This window comes from Loxodonta africana, unplaced genomic scaffold, assembly GCF_030014295.1.
Source record: "Loxodonta africana isolate mLoxAfr1 unplaced genomic scaffold, mLoxAfr1.hap2 scaffold_56, whole genome shotgun sequence".
NCBI classification, from domain to species: Eukaryota; Metazoa; Chordata; class Mammalia; order Proboscidea; family Elephantidae; genus Loxodonta; species Loxodonta africana.
This window is the reverse complement of record NW_026975283.1, coordinates 721,049-748,584: the sequence shown is the minus strand read 5'-3', so window position 1 is coordinate 748,584 and position 27,536 is coordinate 721,049. Positions and strand designations below refer to the sequence as shown.

Below are 27,536 nucleotides of genomic sequence, written 5' to 3'. Positions count from 1 at the left end.
ACAATTTTTTTGTTACTATTAAAGGGATAAAAATACAAAAATATGCATGGAAAATTAGCAAGGAATATGGAAGAACTATGTCCAGAAAAAACACATAGATGCTGTCGGATGAATCCTGGCTGAAAGCAAAGAATACCAGAAATATGTTTACCTGTGTTTTATTGATTATGTGAAGGCATTCGACCGTGTGAAGCATAACAAATTATTGATGACATTGAGAATAATGGGAACTCCAGAACACTTAATTGTGCTTATGCAGAACATGTACCTAGATCAAAAGGCAATCTCATTCAAACAGAACAAGGGGATACTGAGTGGTTTAAAGTCAGGAAAGGTGTGCATCAGGGTTGTATCTTTCACTATACCTATACCTATTCTGTATGCTGAGCAAACAATCTGAGAAACTGGCCTCCATGAAGAATGCAGAATCAGGTTTGGGAGAAGACTTATTAACAACCTGTGTTATGCAGATGATCCCCAACCTTGCTTGCTGAGGGTGAAGAGGACTTGAAGCACTTAACTGATGAAAATCATAGGCCAAACCTTCATTATATATTACACCTCAACTTAAAGAAAATAAAAACCCTCACAACGGGACCAATAGGCAACATTGAGATAAATGAAGAAAAGATTGAAGTTGTCAAAGATTTCATTTTACTTGGATCCACATTCAATGCTCCTGGAAGCAGCAGTCAAGAAAGCAAAAGACATGCTGCATTGGGCAAATTTGTTGCAAAAGACCTCTTTAAATGTTGAAAAGCAAAGGTATTACCTTGAAGACTAAGGTGCTCCTACCCAAGGCATGGTGTTTTCAATCGCCTCATATGCATGTGAAAGCTGGATGATGAATAAGGAAGACCGAAGAATTAATGCCTTTGAACTGTGGTGTTGGCGAAGAATATTGAATATACCGTGGACTGCCAAAAGAATGAACAAATTTGTCTTTGAAGAATACAACCACAATGCTCCTTAGAAGCAAGACAGGCAAGATTACATTTCATATACTTTGGACCAGTTATCGGGACGCCTCAGTTCTGTGAGAAAGATGTCATGCTTGGTAAAGTAGAGGGTCAGCAAGAAAGAGAAAGACCCTCAAGGAGATGAATTGACAACAGTGGCTACATCAATGGGCTCAAACATAAAAACTATTGTGAGGATAGCACAGGACCCGGCAGTGCTTCCTCCTGTTGTATATAGGGTCACTATGAGTCAAAACCAACTTGATGGCACCTAACAACAATAACATGTGCAGAAACCATGTCAAATATATAAAATACTACAAATCACACCTCACTCACTAGAAACACAGCATAGTTCAAATCATGGGATTATCTTCTTTTGCTTCTTCCAAGTAGAATAGTCAAAACAGTGAATTCAAACAATAGGTCACTCAAAATATAGTGCACACTCATATTACACAAATTTGAGAACATTCTTAAAAAAAAAAAAAAACAAGGCAAATGACCTAAGTCATCATACCATAGACCTCTTATGCAAGGATACCTTAAACAGATAATGTCTCCTAAATAGAGTAACTATTGTTTTCTAGACAGATAAGGGGAAAAATCTATGAGACAGAAGCGTCCAATAAGGAAGTGATATCCATCTGGAAGAGAAAAAATGAAAAAAACCCGGAAACTTCTGTGGCTGACGCCAATAAATTTATCTTACCTGGTATATCTAATGATACAGACAAAATGGGCTCATTTAGAGAAAAACAGATACTGAGCTGGTCTTATCAAATATAATAACTATATTTTATTACTGTTTATATTACTGTTATAATAACGATAGAAATAATAACAAAGCAAACAGATTCTAAGGGCTCATATATGAAAATAAAGGCGCTGATGATGAAAGAGATGGATTTCAAGGTTTAGAAAGTGGACATTTGAGCAAATTTCATATCATCCCACTATACAGAGCCTTCTTGCAATCAGAATTAGCCACCCCTGGGCAGAGAATGAACACAAAACAGAAGGTATGCAGACACGAACACACACACACATATACATACACACATATGTACACGTACAGACACATGCACGTAGGTATACATACATTCACATACACATACAAACAAGTGTGCACGCACATACACACAAGCACACATAAACACATGCACACACGTACACGCATACATGCACCTACACGCACATACATACACGCACACATATACTTTCTACAATTTTTTTTTTCTTCTAAATGGGGAAAACACCAGATACTTGGAATTCTTCCTGTATCTACTACTGTTTCCCTATCCCACTGGGCATATTTACTCTTGTTTTTCATTTCTTTTTTTTAATCACCACCTAACTCCTTCTAATATCCTATAAAATTTCTTAATTAGTATGCTTATAATACATCTCTCCTGCTTAAGGAAGACAACATTTTTTTAAATAATTTTTATTGAGCTTTAAGTGATCATTTACAAATCAAGTCAGCCTGTCACATATAAGCTTATATGCACCTTACTCCATACTCCCACTTAATCTCCCCCTAATGAGTCAGCCCTTCCAGTCTCTCGTGACAATTTTGCTAGTTTCTAACCCTCTCTACTCTCCTATCTCCCATCCAGACAGGAGATGCCAACACAGTCTCAAGTGTCCACCTGATACAAGTAGCTCACTCTTTACCAGCATCTCTCTCCAACCCATTGTCCAGTCCCTTCCATGTCTGATGAGTTGTCTTCGGGAATGGTTCCTGTCCTGGGCCAACAGAAGGTTTGGGGTACATGACTGCCGGGATTCCTCTAGTCTCAGTCAGACCATTAAGTCTGGTCTTTTTATGAGAATTTGGGGTCTTCATCCCACTGATCTCCTGCTCCCTCAGGGGTTCTCTGTTGTGCTCCCTGTCAGGGCAGTCATCGGTTGTGGCCAGGCACCATCTAGCTCTTCTGGTCTCAGGACGATGTAAGTCTCTGGTTCCTGTGGCCCTTTCTGTCTCTTGGGCTCATAGTTATTGTGTGACCTTGGTGTTCTTCATTCTCCTTTGATCTAGGTGGGTTGAGACCAATTGATGCATCTTAGATGGCTGCTTGTTAGCATTTAAGACCCCAGACACCACATTTCAAAGTGGGATGCAGAATGTTTTCATAATAGAATTATTTTGCCAATTGACTTAGAAGTTCCCTTAAGCCATAGTTCCCAAACCCCCGCCCTTGCTCCGCTGACCTTTGAAGCATTCAGTTTATCCCAGAAACTTCTTTGCTTTTGGTCCAGTCCAGTTGAGTTGACCTTCCCTGTATTGAGTATTGTCCTTCCCTTCACCTAAAGTAGTTCTTATCTACTAACTAATCAGTAAATAACCCTCTCCCACCCTCCCTCCCTCCCCCCTCGTAACCACAAAAGTATGTGTTCTTCTCAGTTTATACTATTTCTCAAGATCTTGTAATAGTGGTCTTATACAATATTTGTCCTTTTGCCTCTAATTTCGCTCAGCATAATACCTTCCAGGTTCCTCTATGTTATGAAATGTTTCACAGATTTGTCACTGTTCTTTATCGATGCGTGGTATTCCATTGTGTGAATATACCACAATTTATTTAACCACTCATCTGTTGATGGACACCTTGGTTGCTTCCAGCTTTTTGCTATTGTAAACAGAGCTGCAATAAACATGGGTGTGCATATATCTGTTCGTGTGAAGGCTCTTATTTCTCTAGGGTATATCCCGAGGAGTGGGATTTCTGGGTTGTATGGTAGTTCTATTTCTAACTGTTTAAGATAACGCCAGATAGATTTCCAAAGTGGTTGTACTATTTTACATTCCCATCAGCAGTGTATAAGAGTTCCAATCTCTCCACAGCTTCTCCAACATTTATTATTTTGTGTTTTTTGGATTAATGCCAGCCTTGGTGGAGTGAGATGGAATCTCATCGTAGTTTTAATTTGCATTTCTCTAATGGCTAATGATCGAGAGCATTTTCTCATGTATCTGTTAGCTGCCTGAATATCTTCTTTAGTGAAGTGCGTGTTCATATCCTTTGTCCACTTCTTGATTGGGTTGTTTGTCTTTTTGTGGTTGAGTTTTAACAGAATCATATAGATTTTAGAGATCAGGCACTGGTCAGGAAGTCATCATTTTTTACTGTTTTATTTATTAATCTCTTTATAGCTCTTAGTAAACTGAGTGGTAGAAGGCAACATAGAAATATATGTTGAACTTGTCTATGCTTTTTTGCTTGCTATTCCCTTTGGAGGCAGAGAGAAAACAGTTTAAAGCCCATAATGTAATTTATATGAATCATATGGTATAGTGAACTTTGAGTAAATATATTACATAATTGTCCCAAAGTCCTATGTAAGACATATTTTACATCTTTATTCCTTAAACTATAGATCAAGGGATTTGACATGGGAATAACCAGTATGTAAAATATGGAAGCCATTTTATCAGTGTCAAAGGAGGAACTGGACTTGGGCTGCATGTACATAAAGATTAAAGTCCCATAGAACACTACCACCACTGTTAGGTGGGATCCACAAGTGGAGAAAGCCTTGTGCCTGCCCTCAGCTGACTTCATCTTGAGAATGATTGAAGAATGAGCAGGTAAGAAACAAGAACTATTAGGAAGGATGAAATTAAATCAAAAGCTGCTAAGATGAGAATGATCGATTCAATTCCAAGTGTGTCTGAGCAGAGGAAAGACAACAAGGGGAGACCATCACAGTAGAAATGCCTGATGACATTGTAGCCACAGAAGAATAAATTAAAAATCTTTATGGTGAGGAGAAGAGAAACAAATGTGGTGTAGAGGTAGGGAGTCACCACCAGCACCCACCACGTCCTTTGTGACGTGATGACTGTGTAGAGCAGAGGGTTACAGCTGGCTACATAGTGGTGATAAGACATTGCTGACAGAATAAAAAATTCACTATTTATGAACAAAATAAAAATAACTAGCTGTATAGCACAAAAATAATAGGAGATTGTATTTTCATGCACAACAAAATTTACCAACATTATGGGTCCCACAGCTATTGAGTAACCAAGATCAGTGATAGCTACGTATCTGAGAAAAAAATACTTGGGAGTTTGTAGACTAGAGTCTATCTTGGTGAGGATGACCATACCCAAGTTGCCCACCACTGAGATCATGTAGTTGATGAGGGACAGTCCAAACAATGGAGTCTGCAGCTCAGGACAGTCTGTGATTCCCAACAGGATGAATTCATTCAGCACTGTTAGACTGTGTTTGTCCATCTAGGTCTATCAGGAAACCTATTCTGGATAGAGACATCAGCATCGTCAATAGCTTTAACATAGTCGTCCGATGGATTTTTAGTATACAAATCCAGTGTGAATAATATAAATCCAATCTTTCCTTATTAGGATATTTGAATATATACCCTACTCCCACAAATTTTATACACACACACACACACACACATATTATAGATTAATGGATAGATTGATAGATGAAACAAAAATGGATAAACTGTTAAACCTTTAGGTGTTAGATACATGGATATTTATTGTACTCTTCTTAAAACTTTTATCTTTTTCGTATACCTAAAGAAAAGCTAGACTATATGAAGAACAGGGCATCAGGATTGGAGAAAGTCTCCTTAACAACCTGCGTTATGCAGATGACACAAGCTTGCTTACTGAAAGTGAGGAAGACTTGAAGCACTTACTAATGAAGATCAAAGACCACAGCCTTCAGTATGGATTACATCTCAACATAAAGAAAACAAAAATCCTCACAAGTGGACCAATGAGCGACATCATGATAAACGGAGAAAAGACTGAAGTTGTCAAGGATTTCATTTTACTTGGATCCACAATCAACAGCCATGGAAGCAGCAGTCAAGAAATCAAAAGATGCATTGCATTGGGTAAATCTGCTGCAAAGGACCTCTTCAAAGTGTTGAAGAGCAAAGATGTCACCCTGAAGACTAAGGTTTGCCTGATCCAAGCCATGGTATTTTCAATCGCATCATATTCATGTGAAAGCTGGACGATGAATAAGGAAGACTGAAGTAGAATTGACGCCTTTTAATTGTGGTGTTGGTGAAGAATATTGAATATCCCATGCACTGCCAAAAGAACGAACAAATCTGTCTTAGAAGAAGTACAGCCAGAATGCTCTTTAGAAGCAAGGATGGCGAGACTGCATCTTATGTACTTTGGACACATTGTCAAGAGGGATCAGTCCCTGGAGAAAGGACATCATACTTGGCAAAGTACAGGGTCAGCGGAAAAGAGGAAGACCCTCAACGAGGTGGATTGACACAGTGGCTGCAACGATGAGCTCAAGCATAACAAACGATTGTAAGGATGGCGCAGGACCAGGCAGTGTTTCATTCTGTTGTGCATAGGGTCGCTATGAGTCAGAACCGACTCGATAGAACCTAACAACAACAACAAAGAAGAAATATGTGAAAACATTTTGAACCTTTCATTTCAAAACATTATCTTATGCAAACTCATGATTACAGTTGGTTCAGGATGGAACAATCAACATAGTAGATGAGTTTTAGATAGATATATAATTGATTACAATAGGGATTATTTGTCTTTATAGATGAAAACATTCCTTTGTATGAACCTAGATACAGCCTCTGCTATACTAGGTTGGGTTATACCTCCATTTGTAAGATATACAAAGTGGTACTTTGGGTAAATAACATAAGTTATATGAATCTGTTTATCCCTACCTGAAAAATCATATTCTAACACTTTCTTGCAGGATTGTTATGAAGAATACATGAGAATTAAATGCTTCAATGTGTCTTTGTTACTTGAAAATAACTCTAAAATAGAGTGTGTTTAGTACACTTTATCTATCTATCCATCCATCCTTCCATCTATCCACCCATCCATCCATTCATCCATATGTCTCTCTGTATAACTATCTATCATGTATTTGTCTATCATCCTTGTCACCTATTTTTTTTGATGTTGCCAGTAATTACTTGAAATGATTTTTTTTGTTAATTGTTTTGATCTCTATGATATTTATAGGTAAATTCTTCTGGACTGTGACTTAAATTCTTTGCCACCACTTTCATAATGACTAGGTTCATTATGGTTCTATCCTTGTAACTGACCCCAGCCCCACATTTCCATAAAACCCATTCTATGACTGAAGTGCCTGAAAGTGCCATTCTATAGATGACTTTCTTTGTTAGTCTACATAATTTCTCCTCCAATTGAGCATTAGTATTATAACTGACACATTCTAAGTTTTTTTTTAACACATCAGATATATGTAGTTTTTCTCATGGAGAAATCTAGGATATATGAGGAAATCTGAACAAATAGTGAAACATTAATGTCACAAACTCTGCCTTGTAAAAAAAAAAATCCTCTACTTTTTATGAAAAAAAAGAAAGTTAAAAAATCACCATATGACACAATAGCGTAGGAGAAAAAGAAAATATACTGACGATGACATATATGTGAATTACTGGAAGTTATTTAAAATCTGTCTGAACATGAAGCGTCTTCCATTTAACATCAGAACTTTTATGTGCCATGAGACATCAGAGATCCATTTAATTATAATCTCAAAAAAAAAAGTATCTGAATATACCTCAGATGTTTTAAAAACACAACAATAGCCCTACAGGTTAAGATAACAGAATGGTTGGTTTAAAATTTTGTAGTGATTACTTCTTCCTAACTATGTCTGTGTGTCTATATCTATCTATCTATCTGTCTGTCTGTCCGTCTGATCTGTCTATCATCTATCTAATCTATCATCATCTATCCTTCCTTCCTTCCTTCCTTCCTTCCTTCCTTCCTTCCTTCCTTCCTTCCTTCCTTCCTTCCTTCCTTCCTTCCTCCTTCCTTCCTTCCTTCCTTCCTTCCTTCCTTCCTTCCTTCCTTCCTTCCTTCCTTCCTTCCTTCCTTCCTTCCTTCTTCTCTCTCTCTTTCTTTCTCTCTCTCTCTTTCTTTTCTTTCTTAACTTGCATATATCTATTCCTGAACACTATAAGCAGAGCAGTCTCTGAGTAAACTATTAGCAAGCAAATGCAGACATTAAAATTCAAAGCGTTAAATTAGAAAAGAGAATACGAGAAGTCCACATCTACCTCATATAAAACTTATCAGGGATAATGATGGAAAGCAGACAGAACTAAATCAAAATTCTTACTATTTTGCTGTTGCTTTGCCATTGATTAAAATGAAGCCTTGAAAATGTCACCAAAACATTCTAGATGTTAGAAAAATGGCACTGCATAAAAAATTATGCCTTTTACCTGTAATCAATCTGTTTTATTAGCTCCTTAGCATGGCATAGTGGAAACAATTTATAGCTTTCTCTCAGCCCTTGAGGCTCTCCCTGAGGAGATAGCAAGCAATGTGTTAATGTCTGAAGCCCTTGAAAGCTTAAGAAAACATCTAGGGTGTCTGCTAATTTTCTAAACTATTTGCGTTCACCAAGGAGTAGGTTTCTTTTAGATACATTTATTAATTTAACTCAGTTAACTTTCAAATTGTCGCACCCAGGGACCTGGATTAAAAAAATTTACCTTTAGGACAGGCCACTCAATATTTCCTTATTTCCACCATGTTCTCAAATGCAATAAAATTATTACATTTGATGTATATGATATGCATTTTTTCCCTATATTTCTCTTATTTTTTTAATATGGAGACAGATATTAGTCGCTCCACTCCTTCTTTCGTTGTGAATTGTCTGTTTAAGACTGCTTTCTTATTCTATTTTATCAGATTAAGATATTCAATTTTATTAGCATGACTCAAAATGAAAAGAAACTGGCAAATAGCCCTTAATAATCAGAACATGAAATGTATGAAGTATGAATCTCTGAGAAATGAAATTGTAAAAAATGAAACAAAAAACATAAAGATGGGCATCCGGATATCCTAGACCTTAGTGAGCTGAAATGGACTGGTATTATACGTTTTGATTTGGACTATCATGGGAACAACAAATTGAAGAGGAATGGCATCACACTCATCCTTAAAAAAGAACATTTCAAGATCTATCCTGAAGTGCAATGCTGTCAGAGACAGGATATATCCATACTCCAATGAAGAAAACCAGTTAATATGACTATTATTCAAATTTACCCACCAAACACTAATGCCAAAGATAAGGAAATCAAAGATTTTATCAACTTATGAAGTCTGAAATTAATCAAAATTGCAGTCAAGATGCATTGATAATTATTGGTGATTAGAATGTGAAAGTTGGAGACAATGAAGAAGGATTGGTAGTTGGAAAATATGGCCTTGGTGTTAGAAACAATGTCAGGCATCGCATGTTAGAATATTGTAAAACCAACAAATTTTTCTTTACGAATAACTTTTTTTTCAGCAACATAAAGGAGACTATACATGTGGAACTCACCAGACAGAACACACAGGAATGAAATCAACTATGTCTGTGGAAAGAGATGATGGAGAAGCTCAATATCATCGTTGCAACAAGGCCAGGAGCCAAGTGCAGAAGAGACCAATGATTAATCATATGTAAGTTCAAGATGAAGCTGAAGAAAATTAGAGCAAAACATGACCTTGAGTACATCCAGCCTGAATTTAGAGACCATCTCAAGAATATATTTGACACATTGAACACTAATGACCAAAGATTAGACAAATTTGGAATGGGATCAAGGACATCAAGTATGAACAAAGCAAAAGGTCATTAAAAAAAAATAGGAAAGAAAGAAAAAAACAAAATGGATGGCTGAGGAGACTCTGAAAATTGCTCTTGAAAGCAAATGGAAGAAATAATGAAGTTAAAAACTGAAGATTTCAAAGGGTGGCTTGAGAAGACAAATAAACTATTATAATGAAATGTGCAAAGACCATGGAAAACCAAAAGGGAAGAACATGCTCGGCATTTCTCATACTGAAAGAAATGAAGAAAAAAATTCAAGCCAAGTGAGTGAACTATAAAAACCCAGTGAATTATATGCTATGTTAATTATATCTCAATAAAAGGTTTTAAAAAATAAATGTAACAAGAAAAAGCCAATTTATCTGACTTCTAGATGTGAAAAAAGAGATTTACCCATGTATAAAGCACTTTAAATGTGTAGAATCCTTGCTTACTCAAGTAGGTATTAAAAGTCTTAATGTTTAAAAAAAAAATCATGAACATTTAATGACTTTGTAAAAAATAAAGCCTTGAAAAAAATCCAATGTTTCTTTATCAATTATTTTAAGTTAACAATTTCCATAGAGTCATTTGTTGTGATGGTCAAAGAAAATGTCCATGAAGAAGTGAGTTTTAAATACCAATATTCTCTATGAGACAGTAAATGTTGAATTCTTATTTTGCCTACTTTAGGGTTGGCTAGTTTTTATTGCTTCAAGTAATAAACTAATATTTTGAGCTAAAATTATGTAAATAGATATATCTGATGCTGTACTTTGCTGTTATTTCATATATTAAATTGTGCAGGTTTTCTGGGATTTAAGTAATATAATATTTTTATATTTCTCACCAAGGAGCCTTTACAGGTTTGCTATTGTTTTTAGTTGCCATTGTGTATAGAAAAGACTGGCTATGAATACAAGATAACCTACTACTAGAATATGACACAACGAAAACTGGGAGGAATACCACGTTGTAGTGAAGGGCATGCCCCTCACAGTTCTAGCAATGTGCCAGTCACATATACTGGAAATTAGAATATCACTCTTCCTGTAACTTGACTTCTGTGACTTCCCTACCTCAAAGCATTTCTGTTCACCTCTCCACTGGTTTACTCTTTCTCCAGGGAATCCAGCAACGTATGTAGTACCAATTTGGTGGTAACTTTCTCTAGATGAAAGATTACATGCAGATACTATTTGACACTTGGTGGTGGGGACCAGTCACTGGAGAAGAACATCAAGCTTAGTATAGTACAGGGTCAAAGAAAAAGAGGAAGACCCTCAAGGAGGTGGATTGGCACAGTGGCTGCAACAATGGTCTCAAACACAGCAATGATTGTGAGGATGGCTCAGGACCAGGTGCTATTCCATTCTCCTGTACATGGGGTTTCTGTGAGTCAAAACTAACTCAATGGCACCTAACAACAACAAGTATTAAGATTATTGGGGACCATTAAATATTTAAATGAATCACAGATCATTTCTTATTCTAACTGTAAAAATGTTTAACTCGTATACTCAAGATCCTCAGCTAGTATTTCCTTTTTTTTTTTTTTCTCTCTCTCTCCTCTCTTTCTCTCTCTTAATTTCAGGAGCTCCTTCAGTGAAAAACTATATAGGTGAATTACACTTTTTTTTCCTTTGGGTTGATGGATATCCCTGAGTTGTATGTTATTCCTTTTGATCTGATGATTTCTGTGGTGGGAAGCTCTTAGATGTTTGCATTAAACTTGGGACTACCCAATATATTGCAAATTTTCAGCTGCTTCTTTCACATCTTAGTGTATATGAATGACACACCCTACAATACCATGGTGCCCAACTGTCACAATTGCTTATGGTGCCTCTGCCTCTCTGCATTGCATCATCTAGTAATGCTTTTCCCATGCATGTAATGAAACAATAAGCAAAGGGATCACCCAAAATTAGCTCAAGAAAGGGGTTTTAATTTATTTAAAAAAAAAGTCCAGCAGCAGGGCCCTATTGGCGTGGTGGTTGAGAACTCTGCTGCTAACCGAAAGGTCAGCAGTTCAAACCCACCAGCTGCTCACTGGAAACTCTATAGGGGCAGTTCTACTCTGTTCTATAGGGTTGCTATGAGGCAGAATCCACTCGATGGCAACGGGGTTTTGTTTGGTTTAGTGCTCATGACCTTCATAGCCTTCTAAGTACTTTAACATTTTTAAACTATTTATGCTCACATGACAATAAACCGTGCACCTTTTTATATTCCAATGGACTATTTTTATTCAAGTTTCATTGGCTACACGGAGAATTTTATTTCATGATCATGTGCCAAGAAAATAATTTAGACTTTTGAAGTTTCAAAAAAATACTAGAAATTTTAAAATAATAACAATAAACAAAAATACATGGAAAAAATTAAGGAGCATCGGAATCAACTCGACGGCAGTGGGTTTTAACATGCTGCAGCTATGTCCGTAAAACTAGATAACTATATCCTTACCACATAAAAGGTCTTACTTGAATTAGAAATACAGGTAAGCACAAACCATGGGATTATCTCATTTTGTCGCTCACAAGTAGGGTGGACAAAAGTCAATGCAAATAAAATTCATAATAAATATTTACCAAAGTTTAGGAAAGCCAAACCAATGAAAGAGAGGCAGCAAACTTAACTCGTCATAGACTATCCTGTTACCCAAGGAGATACACAGAAAGTAATTGAACAAACAACTTAAAAAGTTGTTGATATAGATAAGAAAGGATCATCCATTAAACAAAAAAAGATAATTATTAAGAAAGAACAACCAGCAGGGGATGGATTTCAAACCTGGGAGCCTCTATGGTTGGCCTCAAGAAATTTATCTTAACTGGTGTATATTCTGATCTAGGCAAAAACAAGTCAGATGCAGAGCTGAACTTTTGAACTGCAAAAATTTCAAGGTATGTTGAGTAAACAGATTTACATGTGAAAGTAAAGGCATTAATGGGTAAAGGGTAGAACTCCAAGATCTGCAATGGGGGCATTTAAGCAATTCATGCAACTGAGTACTTTAAATCGTCATATACTCTGAGACTCCTCGCAACCTGGCCCTGATCTAATGCAGCCTTCAGAAGACTTTGAAGACTAAAACAGAAGGCAAAGGCTTACAAACACACACACATACATAAACACAAGTGCTGACACTGAAAAGTTTAATAATTGAAAAAAAAAAACACCAGAATCTTTGTATCTCCACTTTTGTACCTAGTACTTTTTCCCACTTCCACTCAGCATATCCACTCTCCTTGCCTAATTTCATGATTCCCAACACATTCTCCTGGAGCCCTAGTGGTGCAGTGGTTAAGAGCTTGGCTGCTAACCAAAAGGTCGGCAATTCAAATCCACTGCCCACTCCTTGAAAACCCTATGGGGCAGTTCTACTCTGTCTTACAGGGTTGCTGTGAGTAGTAATCGACTCAAGGACAATGGGTTTGGTATTTTTTAACACATTATCAAAAAAACCAAATGCACTGCTGTTGAGTCAATTATGACTCATAGCAACATTATAGGACAGAATAGAACTGTCCCATAGGGTTTCCAAGGCTGAAAATCTTTATGGAAGCAGATTGCTTCAATTTTCTCCCAAGAAGCAACTGGTTTTTTGAAACACTGACGTTCCAGTTAGCAGTCAAGCAATTTAACTGCTGCACCACAAGGGTCCTAACACATTCTACTGTACTATAGATTGTTCTTAATTATTGTTTGTGATCCATCTCTTTCCTTCAAGAAAGGTACCAGTTTGTACTCTTTTGTTCATCAATGCACTTAGAAGAGTGACTAGCATGTAGAAGGCAATTTATAAATATATGTTGAATATATTTGTGCTCACTGTTCCCTATGGAGGCACACAGACAAGGTTTGAGTTCATGGTGTAATTTGTAGGAATCATATGCTGCATCAAACTCTAGAAAATACATTGCGTATTTTTTTCCATGTCCTATGTAGGGCACATTTTACATCTTTGTTCCTCAAGCTATAAATCAAGGGATTCAACATGGGGATAACCAGGGTGTAAAATATGGAAGCCACTTTATCAGTGTCAAAGGAATGACTGGACTTGGGCTGCATGTACATAAAGATTAAAGTCCCATAGAACACTACCACCACTGTCAGATGGGATCCACAGGTGGAGAAAGCCTTGTGCCTGCCCTCAGCTGACTTCATCCTGAGAATGGCTACAAAAACGAGTAGGTAAGAAACAAGAACTGTTAGAAGAGATGAAATCAAATCAAAAGATGCTAAGATGAGATTGATCAATTCAATTTCATGTGTGTTTGAGCAGAGCAAGGATAACAAGAAGAGATTGTCACAGTAGAAATGATTGATGATATTGTAGCCGCAGAAGGATAAATTAAAAATCTTTATGGTGACCAGAAGAGAAACAAATGTGCTGTAGAGATAGGGTATTGCCACCAGCACCCAACAAGTCCTTTGTGACATGATGACTGTGTAGAGCAGAGGGTTACAGATAGCCACAAAGCGGTCATAAGACATTGCTGACAGAAGAAAAAGTTCACTAGTTATGAACACAATAAAGAAAGCTAGCTGTGTAGCACAAAAATAATAGGAGATAGTGTTTTCATCCACAATAAAATTGACTAGCATTTTGGGTCCCACAGCTGTTGAATAACCAAGATCAGTGATAGCCAGGTGTCTGAGAAAAAAGTACATGGGTGTTTGTAGCTTGGAGTCTGTCTTGGTGAGGATGATCATGCCTGAGTTGCCCACCACTGAGATCGTGTAGATGATGAGGAACAGCCCGAACAACGGAGCCTGGAGCCCAGGGTGATCTGTGATTCCCATCAGAAGGAATTCATTTAGCATTGTTAGATTTTGCTTTTCCATCTTGGTCTATCAGGAAACCTGTTCTGGATAGAGATATCAGCGTAGTCAATCGGTTTTATGTAGCATCATCTGGTAGATTTTTAGTATACAAAGGCAATATGCTAAATGAATAAGATAAATCCAAACTTCCAATACAGGTTTTTGAAAGTAAACCCGCCTCCCACAAGTAAAGTATAGGTACATGAAGAAAGAAAAAAAGATAGAGGGAAAGAAAGAAAAATCTAACTTGTTATCAATTGAGGAAAATTTGCTGCCCATGGAACATTTGTCAATGCCTAGGACATTTTGGGTGTCAGTACTAGGAGAAGGGTACTACTGGTATCTAATGGAGGCCTGGGATGTTATTAAAAATTCTACTATATACAGAGTAACCCCACACAATAACAAAATTTCCAGTCCAAAATGTCACTATGGCGGAAGTTGAAAAGCCCTGATACAGACATAGAGATAGAGATAGACACAGATAAAGATGTAGGTGAAGGCATATGTGTACGTGTACACGTAGATGTAGATGTACATATACATATACCTTGATGGGATTCCTGGTGGAGCAGTGGTTAAGAGCTTGGCTGATAACCACAAAGTCAGCTTTTTGAATCTACTAGCTGCTCCTTAGAAAACCTATTGGGCAGTTCTACTCTGTCCTATAAGGTCTCTATGAGTCAGAATCAACTCGATGGCAACAGGTTTTCTTTTTTTACATATAGATATATGAAGCAAAAATAAAAAAAGTAAAAAATTTTAGATGTGTTAGGTATATGGGTGGTTACAAAACTTTCTTTTTTCATTTACAATACTGACAATTACATAATGACATGTATAAAATTATAATATGTATGTTAACTTCATTAAAAACATTTCAAAATGCAAATTCCCAGAATGTGTGGAAACATTTAGTATCCCTTACTTCAAAACATAGTCCTGTAAAAGCCCTTGTGCCACAGGTGGTACAGTCGGAAACAACATACTTGACAAGTATTGAACACAAGGAAAATCTAATAGATCGTGGTGGGGATAGTCTGTCTTTATACAGGAAATTATTCCAGGTGGTAGACCCATACAGATATAGTCTTTTTTATACCTCAGCTTGTGGGTAATAGAAAAGTTTGTGGCATAGTGGTCAAGTGCTACGACTGCTAACCAAAAGAGCGGCAGTTCAAATCCACCAGGTACTCTTTGGAAACTCTTTGGGGCAGTTTTACTCTGTCCTATAGGGTCACTATGAGTTGGAATCAACTCAGTGGCAATGGGTTTGGTTTTGGCTTTGTGGGTTATAGAATAAAAAAAAAAAAAGATACCTTAATTTCTTTATTCACAAGTGCAAAATGACCACTTCCCTTCAGTGTTGCTGGAAAAAAAAATGAGGATTAAATGTTTCAATGCATTTAAGATATCAGGACATAAGTCTCAAATATCAAGTATATAGTGATGTTTTTTTTTTTAAATGACAAATGATGACAGTAAGTTACCTGAAAGGTGTTTTCTTTACATATGCATATGCAAATTCTCCTACTGTGATCTAGCTTCTATGTCAGGGTTATGATGATAAGTAGGTTGAGTAGTTTGTTATCCATGTAACTGAGCCCAGCCCTTCCCTCCTGCATCCTCAACTCCATGACTAAAATTGGACCATCGATGTGCCAATCTTCTGGATGATACATCTTCTTAATACATTTTAATATAAGTTGATGGACTGCTAACCTAAAGGTCAGCGGTTCAAAACCACCAGTGGCTCCATGGGAGAAAGATGTGGCAGTCTGCTTCCATAGAGATTTATAGCCTATTTACAGCTATGGGGTCACTTTTGAGTCAGCAGTGCATTTGAATATAAATTTACTTAAAATATGTCCTAACCTAGGAGCATTTTCATTATAACTAATATACTAAATTGTTTGTAACAAATGAGATATAGTTTCTCATGGAAGAATCTAAGACAGTGAGAGAAAATTTGAACAAATTGGGAGAAAGTAAGGTCCATGTCACTGATTTTATATAACAAAATTTCATTTAAAAATTCCATTTGGATAAAGAAATCCTCTAGTTTAAGCTATTATATAGTACATAATGCATATAAACACATGTATATTTAAATTAAAATGTATATATGTATCCCTAATAAGCCACAGATTAAAAAAAAAAAATGCCAGAGAAGGATGAGGATGGCAGTTTAAGGTAAAAGAACGAAAGGTTTGAAATGATACTACTTACATGAAAATAGCACTACCAGCAGCCTCTGAATCAAGAATAACCAAACAAATAGAAAAATACAATAGTATCATATTAAATAATAAAATGGTTGCACAGGAAATACACTATCTCATTTAAAACATTGCTTACAAGGTTGTGACCCTGTACACACATTGCTTATGTCAGAAAAAAAAAAAAAAACTATTGGCCTCTTTCCACCTAGAACAAAGGAGAACGAAGAAAACCAAAGACTAAAGGAAGTAATTAGTCCAAAGGACATATGGCCCACATGAACCACAGCCTCCTCTAACCTGAGACCAGAAGGACTAGATGGTACCACTCTGACCAGGATCACAATAGAAAGCCTGGAGCAAAATGGGGGAAAAAATGTAAAAAAAAAATTCAAATTCAAAAATAAATAAACAAAAAAGACCAGATTTACTTGTTTGAAAGAGGCTGGAGAAACCCCTGAGACTATTTTCTTAAGACAATCTTCTAATGTGAAACTACAGACACCCCTGGTGGCCACCTTTCAGGCCAATAACAGACGGGGCTGCTAAACAATAACTTCGATCAACTACAGGAGACCAAAAGGGCAAGTAGTCAGGGAGGGACAGGGAAACCTGACTAATGGAAACAGGGAGCCAGGAAGGAAATGAGAAGAGTGCGGACACAGTTTTTGGTAAGAGTTTCTGATTGGAAAATTAATTTGCTGTGTAAACTTTCACTTAAAGCACACTAAAAATTTTTTTTAAGAGGTACTGAATTGGGTATTAGTAGATATTATAATTAGGAAATCAACTATCTTCAATGAATACAATAAAAGCAATGTAAATCTTGTCGAGTTGCAATGATGAAAGGCTGAAGAACAAAAATACTTATATTGGTAAGTGCTGCTTTTCCTATAAGTTAAGAGGAGATAAGAGGACTTCCTCCCATCGGCTTTGGAGTTCCACGGAGAGCACCAAATTATTTTCCATAGTTTACTGTATTTGTTGAGCATTTAATTCATTTTACACAGCTATGCTCTTTGAAAAAATTATGTCTTCTTCCTGCCAGATTCTACTGGAAATTGAAGAATATGGTATATATTATACTATCACCATAAAAAAAAAAACTAGGTAATTAAAAGTTTCCTAAACTCCAAAAATTGCTTTTCACTTCTCAACACGAGGTGTGAGATGGAAATTTATTTGTTTCTTCATCAAGAGATTAGGAAAAATGGACATTTGTACTGTTATCTAAATATGCATTAAATATTAAATTACACTTGAGAGGTACATAAGAGCCTAGAGGCAGCTTATAACTGAGGATTTTGAAGAACACCAATGCTAGAAACTGAATACCTGCAGCTTCATAATTCTGCTGCAGTATTTTTAATACTGTATATGCTTCCTTTACTTTCATATTGGAGCTCTATTATTCACATAATTAGGCCACCTGGGTGGCAAAAACACTTAAGCACTCAGCTACAGACTGAAAGGCTGGTGGGTCGAGTCCACTCAGAGGCACCTTGAAGAAAGAAAGATCTACTTCTGGAAGGTCACAGCCATTGAAAAACCTGTGGAGCACGGGTCTCTGATACCCAGGGGGCAGTTATGAGGCAAAACTGACTCCAGGACTTTGTTTTTTTCTGTTAACTTTATTCAGATAACTACTTATATGAAGTAAAAATATTTAGACATGGAATGATAATGTTTCAAAATGCTTCTTAGCATTTAGCCTCTGAAATAGAGTGTGAAGATTTGAAAAAAAAATTATGTCAAAAAATTGGAGAGAGATCCTAGCTTCAGGCACTATTGAAAAGTATAACGCACACAGAACTGAATCAGAAATCCTAATATTTTGCAATGACTTTGCCATTGGATAAAGGTGGGACCCTGCAAGGGTCAATGAAACATTCTGGATACTGGTAAAATACGGAAACAGTCTTTTTACCTGCAATGAAGCCTCTGTCTTGACTCCTCTCCCAAGTGTTTCTTAAAACGGCAGAGGGAGAAGAATTTATGGATTTTTTTTTTTTTTTTACCCATGGAGATCCTCCCTGAGGAGATGCCAAACAATTTGCTGATTGTTCCTGAGGCATTTGAAAGCTTAACAAAATACCTGGCCTTCGTTTGTTAATTGTCCAGTATATTTTGTATTCACCAGTGACCAAATTTTTACTCATAGAGTGTGTATGCATGTCTATGTTTATCTGTTTCATATAGTCCTTTGTTTTACTCTTTGTTAACGTTCCATTTTTACCACATGGGGATCGGGATTAAAATATCGTATCTGTATAACAGACCTATCAACATTCTCTATTTCTACAGTGGTTTCTTCAAACGGATGACAAAACGAAGAAGTGCTTAAACACTGTCTTATCACATTATTTAAAAGACTTAAATGGAATAAAACTATTGCATTGTGCATATGTGAGGTATCACTTCCTAGTTTGCTCTTACTATTTTTATTATTGTTGCTGTTATTGCTATTTTCAAGTTATTTTTTGTTTGTTAATTTTGTTTTGACCTAAAGAACAGAAATGTTACCCTTGCTTCTCATTTGATGATCAATTGCCATCATCTGTCTGTTTAGGTTTTTTGCTTCCTTTATTACATCTCAATATTGTATGCTTTTCCATTCTGTTCAATCCTCATCCCAAAACATCTTTCTTGCCTTCACACATATTCAGCTGTGCTTGACATATGCTGTACCATGTCAATATACACTTGTGTCTTAGGCTGGGTTCTCTAGAGGAGCAAAACCAGTAAAGCATATAAATATGTGTATACAGAGATTTACATCAAGGAAATGGCTCACAGGGATATTGAAGCTGGAACATCCCAAGTCCCGAGATCAGGATACAGGCTTCTCCTGATTCATGCAGCTGCAAGGGCTGGATGACCCAACATCTACAGGTCAAACAGCAGGGCTCTTGCTCACTGGCTGGGAAGATCCAAGAATCCCCAAATCAGCAGGCAATACTGAAGGCAAGCTGCTGGCTCAATTCCCAAGAACCAGAGGTCAGATGAACAGGAGCCAGCTACAGGACCCAAAGTGAGCAATAGCAAATGAACCTTGCCAGAATGTCTGCTTATATTCAATTCAGACCACACACCCAAGGAAACTTCCTTTCAACTGACTTGCTACTCAGAGCAGAGTCTATCATGGAGGTAACCACATTATATCGAACCTCATCATGGAAGTGATCACAACATCTTTGGACTGCCAAACCACTGAGAATGATGGCCAAGACAAGTTGACACACAACCTTAACCATCACACCTTGTAAAGTGTGGTATTTTGTGTGTAATGTTTTATTATGAATATATATGTATTATGCTATAAATCTTTTTGATGCATTTTGCCATTTTAAATATTTGTAATGTAAACATTTGTGACTTTTTTTTTTGCTTATTTGTGATATGTAATGATATGTATATGTATGTGTGTATTTTTTTTTACTTGTCTATTCTTTAATGGAAGGAACACCGGTATTGCAATGTTTAAAAATTCACTGCTAACCAAAAGGTTCACAGTTTTAACCCACAAGCCATTCTGGAGAAAAAAGAACTTGCCATCTGCATTCATAACAGCCTAGGCAACCCTATGGGGCATTTCTACTCTGTCCTATAGGTCACTATGAGTCACAATCCACTCCATGGTACCTAACGAACCAAAAATTTTTTAATGGTAAATATCTTGTTGTCTCCAACAGAACATTGTCCGATCTTCTTGCGTTGGACATGTCATCAGGAAAGACCATTTTCTGGAGGAGGACATCATATTTGGTGAAGTAAAGGGCCAAAGAGAATGTGAGCCCTCTGTGACATGGATTTCCACATTGGCTGCAGCAGTGGACTCAATCATACCAGTGATTTTGAGGATAGCCCAGGACTGGGCATCATTTTGTTCTGTTATACATAAGGTTGTCATAAGTTAAAGTCAACTCAATGGCAGAAAGCAACAACATTTTGAGATAGACTTTTTTCACTTCACATGACTCTACTAAGGTCCATCCATGCTGTTGTGTGTATTAATAATTTGTTCATTTTATTGTAGAGTATTGTATCATGTATCTATTTATTACAGTTTACATAACCATTCACCCACAGAAGGAAATTTTGGGTTGCTGCCAGTTTTTAGCTATTATAAATAATGTTTTTATCAACCTTTTTTTCTTTTTTTGGTTGTGATTTAGGTGAAAGCTTTCAGAGCAAATTAGTTTCTCATTAAACAGTTAATGCACAAGTTCTTTGTGACATTTGTTGCCAACCCTGTACTATGTCAACACTCTCCCTTTCTTTACCTTAGCCTCTGTTTCCATTTGTCCAATTTTTCTGTCCCATCCTGTTTTCTCTTCTTTGCTTTTGAACAAGTGTGCCCACTAGTCCTGTATTTATGATTGCAATACGAAGTACGTCACTCATGTGTGTTATTTTTGGCCGCATAGACCTGTCCAATCTTTGGCTGAAGGGTGAATCTCAGGGGTGACTTCAGTGTTGGACTTTAAAAGGTGTCCAGGAGCCATACTTTTATGGTTTCTTCAGTCTCTGTGAGACCAACAAGCCAGGTTTCTGTGTGTGTGTGTGTGTGTGTGTGTGTGAATTTGAAGTCTGTTCTACATTTTTCTCCCTCTCTGTCTGGGACCTTCTATTGTGACCCCTGCCAGAGCAGTTGGTGGTGGTAACTGGGCACTGTCTAGTTGTCCTGGGCTCAGTCTGGTGGATGCTGTGGTTGATGTGGTCCATTAGTCCTTCGGACTAATCTTCCCCTTGTGCCTTTGGTTCTCTTCATTCTCCTTTGCTCCAAACAGAATGACCAGTAGATATATTTTAGATGCCTGCTTGCAAGCGTCACCACAGTTGGATGTACAATATTTTCTCTATAGACTATGTTATGTCTGTTGAGCTAGATATTCCCTGAGACCATGGTCCCCAGCCCCTCAGCCCAGTAGCTCAGTCTCTCAGGTGGTTTGGATATGTCTATGAAGCTTCTATGACTTCGCCCTAAACAAATTATCATGACTTCCCCAGTACTGTGTACTATCTTGCACTTTTCCAAAGTTACCATTTATCTACTAATTTGTGTAAATGTTATTGTATGAAAATAAGTTTTCATTTCTCTGGAATAAATGTCTACGTGTGGGTTGTTTTAATTTTGACAAAGTCCAATTTATTGATTTGTACTTTTTATCAATATATTTGCAGGTAACAATAATTCATTAGTTTTTATTGTTGAGTAGTATCCATTTTCTTGAATATACCGCAATTTACTTATTCGTCCTCAAGTAGATGAGCAGTTGGGTTGATCCTAGTTTTTGACTTTTGCAAAGTTGCTATGGACATTTGTATACATGCCTTTGTAAGGAAAAATGCTGTAATTTCTCCTGGGTAGACATATATGAGTAATATGGTTAAATTTTATGATAAAACTGTGGTTAGCTTTTGAAGACCCTGATGCTGAAAGGAAATTATTTTTTAAAGTATTTATACCATTTTAATTTCCCTGTAGGAGTTTATGAATACTCAGGTTCCTCCACATACTTACCAACTACATGATATTCTAATAGATGTAAAGAATTATGTCATTAATGTTTTAACTGAAATTCTTTAATTACTAATGATGCTGCTCCCAACTTGGAGAGTGGCAGCTGGGGTCTTAAACGTTAGCAAGCAGCCAACTAAGATGCATCGATTGGTCTCAACTCACCTAGAGCAAAGGAGAATGAAGAACACCAAACACAAGGTAATTATGAGCCCAAGAGACAGAAAGGGCCACATAAATCAGAGACTACATCAGCTTGAGACCAGAAAAACTATAAGGTGCCCAGCTACAACAGGTGACTGCCCTTACAGGGAACACAACAGAGAACCCCTGAGGGAGAAGGAGAGCAGTGGGATGCACACTAAAAACTCTCATAAAAAGACCAGACTTAGTGGTATGACTGATACTTAAGCACCCTGGTAGTCATGGTCCCCAGACCTTCTGTTGGCCCAAGATAGGAACCATTCCCAAAGCCAACTCTTCAGGAAGGGATTGGACTGGACGATGGGATAGAAAATGATACTGGTGAAGAATGAGTGTCTTGGATCAGGAGTCACATGAGATTATGTTGGCATCTCCTATCTGGATGGGAGATGAGTGGGCAGAAGGGGTCAGAAGCTGGCTGAATGGACATTAAAAGAGAGAGTGGAGGGAAGGAGTGAGCCGTCTTATTAAGGGGGGAGCAATTAGAAGTATACAGCAAAGTGTATGTAAATTCCTGTATGAGAGACTGACTTGATTTGTAACCTTTCACTTTTAAAGCACAAATAAATAAAAATAAATGAGGAGGTGGGGCCAAGATGGCAGAATAGACAGACGCAACTGGCGAGCCCTCTTACAACAAATACCTGGGAAAAAAAGTGAAAGGAGTACATTCATGACAAGCTAGGAGCCCTGGACATCACAGACAAGGTTAGAAAACGAACTGAGAGGCAGGGGAGGAAGAGACAATTCAGAAGCAGAGAGAAGTTACCAGACCTGAATGGCCAGGAGCCCTCAGGCACCATTCCCGGGAGCAGCTGTGGTGGACTGGTACTAGTGTTCAGCTGCAGTTTCCTCAGGGAGAAGCAGCCAGCCACACAGCCTGCTCACACCTCTGAAACCAGAGAAGAATGTCACTCTCAGCAAAAGCCAAGTACTTGTGTATATTCTACCACACCCCCAAGATGGCTTCATGGCTGAATTCCCTGGGCCCGAGATAGGTCCTGTTGAGCACCTAGAGCCATCCTCCAGGCCCTGGAGAAGGAATAAATATGAAATTGAGGGAAAAGATAATTTGCCAGCTCCACTAACATGGGGAGCTCAGGACTGAAGCGGCTCCTGTCCAGGCATAAATGGTCCATGGACTTTGACTACCTTTACTCTCTGCATGGACATCTGTGGGCATATTTCGGGAGAATAGGCCCTTGTTGGCAGACTACAACTATTTCAGCTGGGCGGTGGAGAGGTGGGTGTTTGATGTTTGACACCACTTTGCCTATTACACAGGGTCCTCACCAACCCACATAAGGGGCATAAGGACTGGTGGCTTCACTCAGGTCACCCAGTCACCTGCAACAGGGGTCCAAGGATAACTGGTACCTCCCAGTCCTTACAACCAAAAACATTGGGTGCCCATGGTCTGTCTGCAGAACCCACCCACCTGTACACTCCAGGAAAAATGGACCAGCTTTCTTCAGAGAGACTTGGGGGATGATTCTCAGCCCCCTGCCTTGTTCAGAGTGTGACCACTTGCTGCAACCAGATACCAGTACCTACACCAATCACCCTTACCCCTGCAAGACTGTAGGACAGAGCCTGTACCATACACTTGGTGATCAGCTACCTGGAAACCTAAGCTACCTGAAAACAGCTCTAGCCATCTGGGGAGAGGATGTCAGAGCTCCAAAGGTGAAAATAATCAAGCTAGCTCATTCAAGCAACCCATAGGGTTATACCAAAACAAAACAAAAAAAGAAGCTATGATACAGTAAGCAAACAAAACAAACTAATAAAATAACTTATAGGTGGCTTGGAGACAACTGTCAATATCAAGTCACATAAAGAAACAGACCATGATTGCCACAACAAGCTCTCAAAACAAAGAATCACGGAATTGTCCAGATGAATGAGTATTCTTTGAACTACCAGATGCGGAAAGCAAAAGATTAATATACGGAACTCTTCAAGACTTCAGGAAGAAGATAAGGCAAAATGCAGAACAAGCCGTAGAACACACAAATAAAACAATTGAAGAAATTTAAAAAGTTCTTAAAGAACATAATGAAAAATTTAATAAGCTGGAAAAATCCATAGAGAGACAGCAATCAGAAATTCAGAAGATTAACAATAAAATTACAGAATTAGACAATTCAATAGAAAGTCAGAGGAGAAGAATTGAGCAATATTTGTGAACTTGAAGATAAAGCACTTGGCACCAATATATTTGAAGAAAAATCAGATAAAAGAATTTTAAAAAATGAAGAAAAGAATCATGTGGGACTCTATCAAGAGAAATAACCTGTGAGTAATTGGAGCTCCAGAACAGGGAGGGATAAAAGAAAATTCAGAGAGAATTCTTGAAGATTTGTTGGCTGAAAACTTCTCTGATATGGTGAAAGATGAGTAGATATCTATCCAAGATGCTCATCGAACTCACTTGAGGTAGATTTTAAAAGAAAGTCACCAAAACATATTATAATCGAACTTGCCAAAACCAAAGATAAAGAGAGAATTTTAAGATTGGCTAGTGTCACCTACAAAGGACAGTCAATAAAAAAAAGCTCAGACTACTCGGCAGAAACCATGCTGGCAAGAGGGCAATGGGATGACATATAAAAAACTGAAGGAAAAAAATAGCCAGCCAAGAATCATGTATTCAGCAAAACTGTCTCTCAAAGATGAAGGTGAAATTAGGACGTTTGCAGATAAACAGAAGTTTAGGGAATTTGTAAAAACCAAACCAGTACTACAAGAAATACTAAAGGGAGTTCTTTGGTTAGAAAATCAATAATGTCAGGTATCAACCCAAGACTAGAATGCTGGGCAGAGCCATCAGAAGTCAACCCTGACAGGGAAATCACAAAAATAAACCAAGATAAAAAACGCTCAAAAGAGAGAAAGGGCGATTCTATTACATAAAAGAAGACAACATTAAAACAACAAAGAGGGACTAAGAAATGTAGTCATAGATCTTTCATATGGACAGGAAGACAAGGTGATACAAAGAAATAAAGGTTAGGTTTAAATTTAGAAAAATAGGGGTAAAGAATAAGGTAACCACAAAGGAGACAAACTATCCTACACATCAAAATAAAATACAAGACAAAAATAGAGACTCGGCAGAAACAAAATGGTCAAAGAATAAGAGGAAAAGACAATATATAATCTACTCAGCACAAAAAATTAAGTGGGAAAAAGAAACTGTCGACAACACACAAAAATAGACATCAAAATAATAGCACTAAATTCATACCTGTCCATAATTACACTGAATGTAAATGCACCAGTAAAGAGACAGACAGTGGCAGAATGGGTAAAGAAACAGGATCCGTCTATATGCTGCCTACAAGAGACACACCTCAGACTTAGAGACACAAACAAACTAAAACTGAAAGGATGGGAAAAAATATATCACGCAAACAACAATCAAAAAAGAGCAGGAGTGGCAATATTAATTCCTGACAAAATAGACTTTAAAGTTAAAACCATTATAAAGGATAAGGAAGGACACTGTATAATGACTACAGGAACAATATACAAGGAGGATATAACCAGATTAAATATTTATGCACCCAAAGACAGGGTTGCAAGAGACTCAAAACATACTCCATCAGCATTGAAAAGTGAGATAGACAGCTTCACAATAATAGTAGGAGACTTCAACACACGGCTTTTGGTGAAGGACAGGAGATCCAAAAGAAGCTCAATAAAGACAAGGAAGATCTAAATGCCACAATCAACCAATTTGACTTCATAGACATATACAGAACACTCCACCCAACAGCACCCAAGTATACTTTCTTTTCTAGTGCACGTGAACATTCTCTAGAATAGACCACATGTTAGGTCATAAAGCAAGCCTTAGCAGAAAGCAAAACATTGAAATATTACAAAGCATTTTCTCTGACCATGAGGCCAAAAAAGTGGAAATCGATAACAGAAAAAGCAGGGAAAAGAAATCAAACACTTGGAAACTGACCAAAACCCTGCTCAAAAAAGACTGGATTATGGAAGACATTAAGGATGCAATAAAGAAATTCATAGAATCCAATGAGAATGAAAACATTTCCTATCAGAACCTTTGGGACACAGCAAAACCAGTGTTCAGAGGCCAATTTATGTCAATAAATGCACACATCCAAAAGAAGAAAGGGCCAAAATCAAAGAAGTATCCCTACAATGAAAGAAAACCCTCAGGCACCAGAAGAAAACAAATAATAAAAATTAGAGCAGAACTAAATGAAATAGAAAACAGGAAAAAAAAAATTGAAAGAATTAAGTAGACCAAAAGCTGGTTCTTTGAAAAAATCAACAAAATTGATAAATCATTGGCCAAATTGACAAAAGAAAAACAGGAGAGGAAGCAAATAACCTGAATAAGAAATGAGTTGGGCAATATTACAACAGACCCAACTGAAATTAAAAGAATCATATCAGATTACTATGAAAAATTGTACTCTAACAAATTTGAAAACCTAGAAGAAATGGATGAATTTCTAGAAACGGACTACCTACCTAAACTAACACAAACAGAGGTAGAACAACTAAATAGACCCATAACAAAAGAAAAGATTGAAAAGGTAATCAAAAAATCTCAACAACAACAACAACAACAACAAAAAAAAACCTGGCCCAGATGACTTCACTGAAGAGTTCTACCAAACTTTCAGAGAAGAGTTTAGGTATTTCAGAGCATAGAAAAGGACTGAATACTCCCAAACTCATTCTATGAAGCCAGCATATCCCTGATACCAAAACCAGGTAAAGACACCACAAAAAAAGAAAATTACAGACATATATCCCTCATGAACCTAGATCCTTTAAAAACCCTCAACAAAATTCTAGCCAATTGAATTCAAAAAAATAATCAAAAAATTCACCACGACCAAGTGGGATTCATACCAGGTATGCAGGGATGGTTCAACATGAGAAAAACAATTAATGTAGTCCATCATATAAATGAAACAAAAGACAAGAGTCACGTGATTTTATCAACTGATGCAGAAAAGGCATTTGACAAAGTTCAACACCATTCGTGATAAAAACTCTCAGCAAAATAGGAATAGAAGGAAAATTCCTCAACATAATAAAGGGTATTTATACAAAGCCAATAGCTAACATCATCCTAAATGGAAAAGGGAACCTGAAATCATTCCCTTGGAGATAGGGGAACAGACAAGGA

The 27,536-nt window shown here is 37.3% G+C and overlaps 1 protein-coding gene and 2 long non-coding RNA genes across 6 annotated transcripts in view; 1 reads left to right on the top strand and 2 right to left on the bottom strand.

The window, feature by feature from the left end:
* Positions 1–27,536, top strand: part of LOC135229841 (uncharacterized) — a 637,733-nt gene that overhangs the window by 331,564 nt on the left and 278,633 nt on the right. The window lies entirely within an intron of this gene.
* The window catches only part of LOC135229842 (uncharacterized), a 590,403-nt gene that overhangs the window by 401,248 nt on the left and 161,619 nt on the right, over positions 1–27,536 (bottom strand). The gene's annotated exons all lie outside the window — the stretch shown is intronic.
* LOC135229844 (olfactory receptor 8K3-like) lies at positions 12,623–26,974 on the bottom strand. The gene has a single exon (XM_064279101.1). It carries the CDS (start codon positions 14,432–14,434, stop codon positions 13,487–13,489), a length of 948 nt encoding a protein of 315 aa, XP_064135171.1. The 5' UTR covers positions 14,435–26,974; the 3' UTR covers positions 12,623–13,486.

Bases quoted from the DNA above. Each gene is read 5' to 3' on its own strand.
- LOC135229844 (XM_064279101.1), bottom strand. From the start codon at position 14,434: ATGGAAAAGCAAAATCTAACAATGCTAAATGAATTCCTTCTGATGGGA.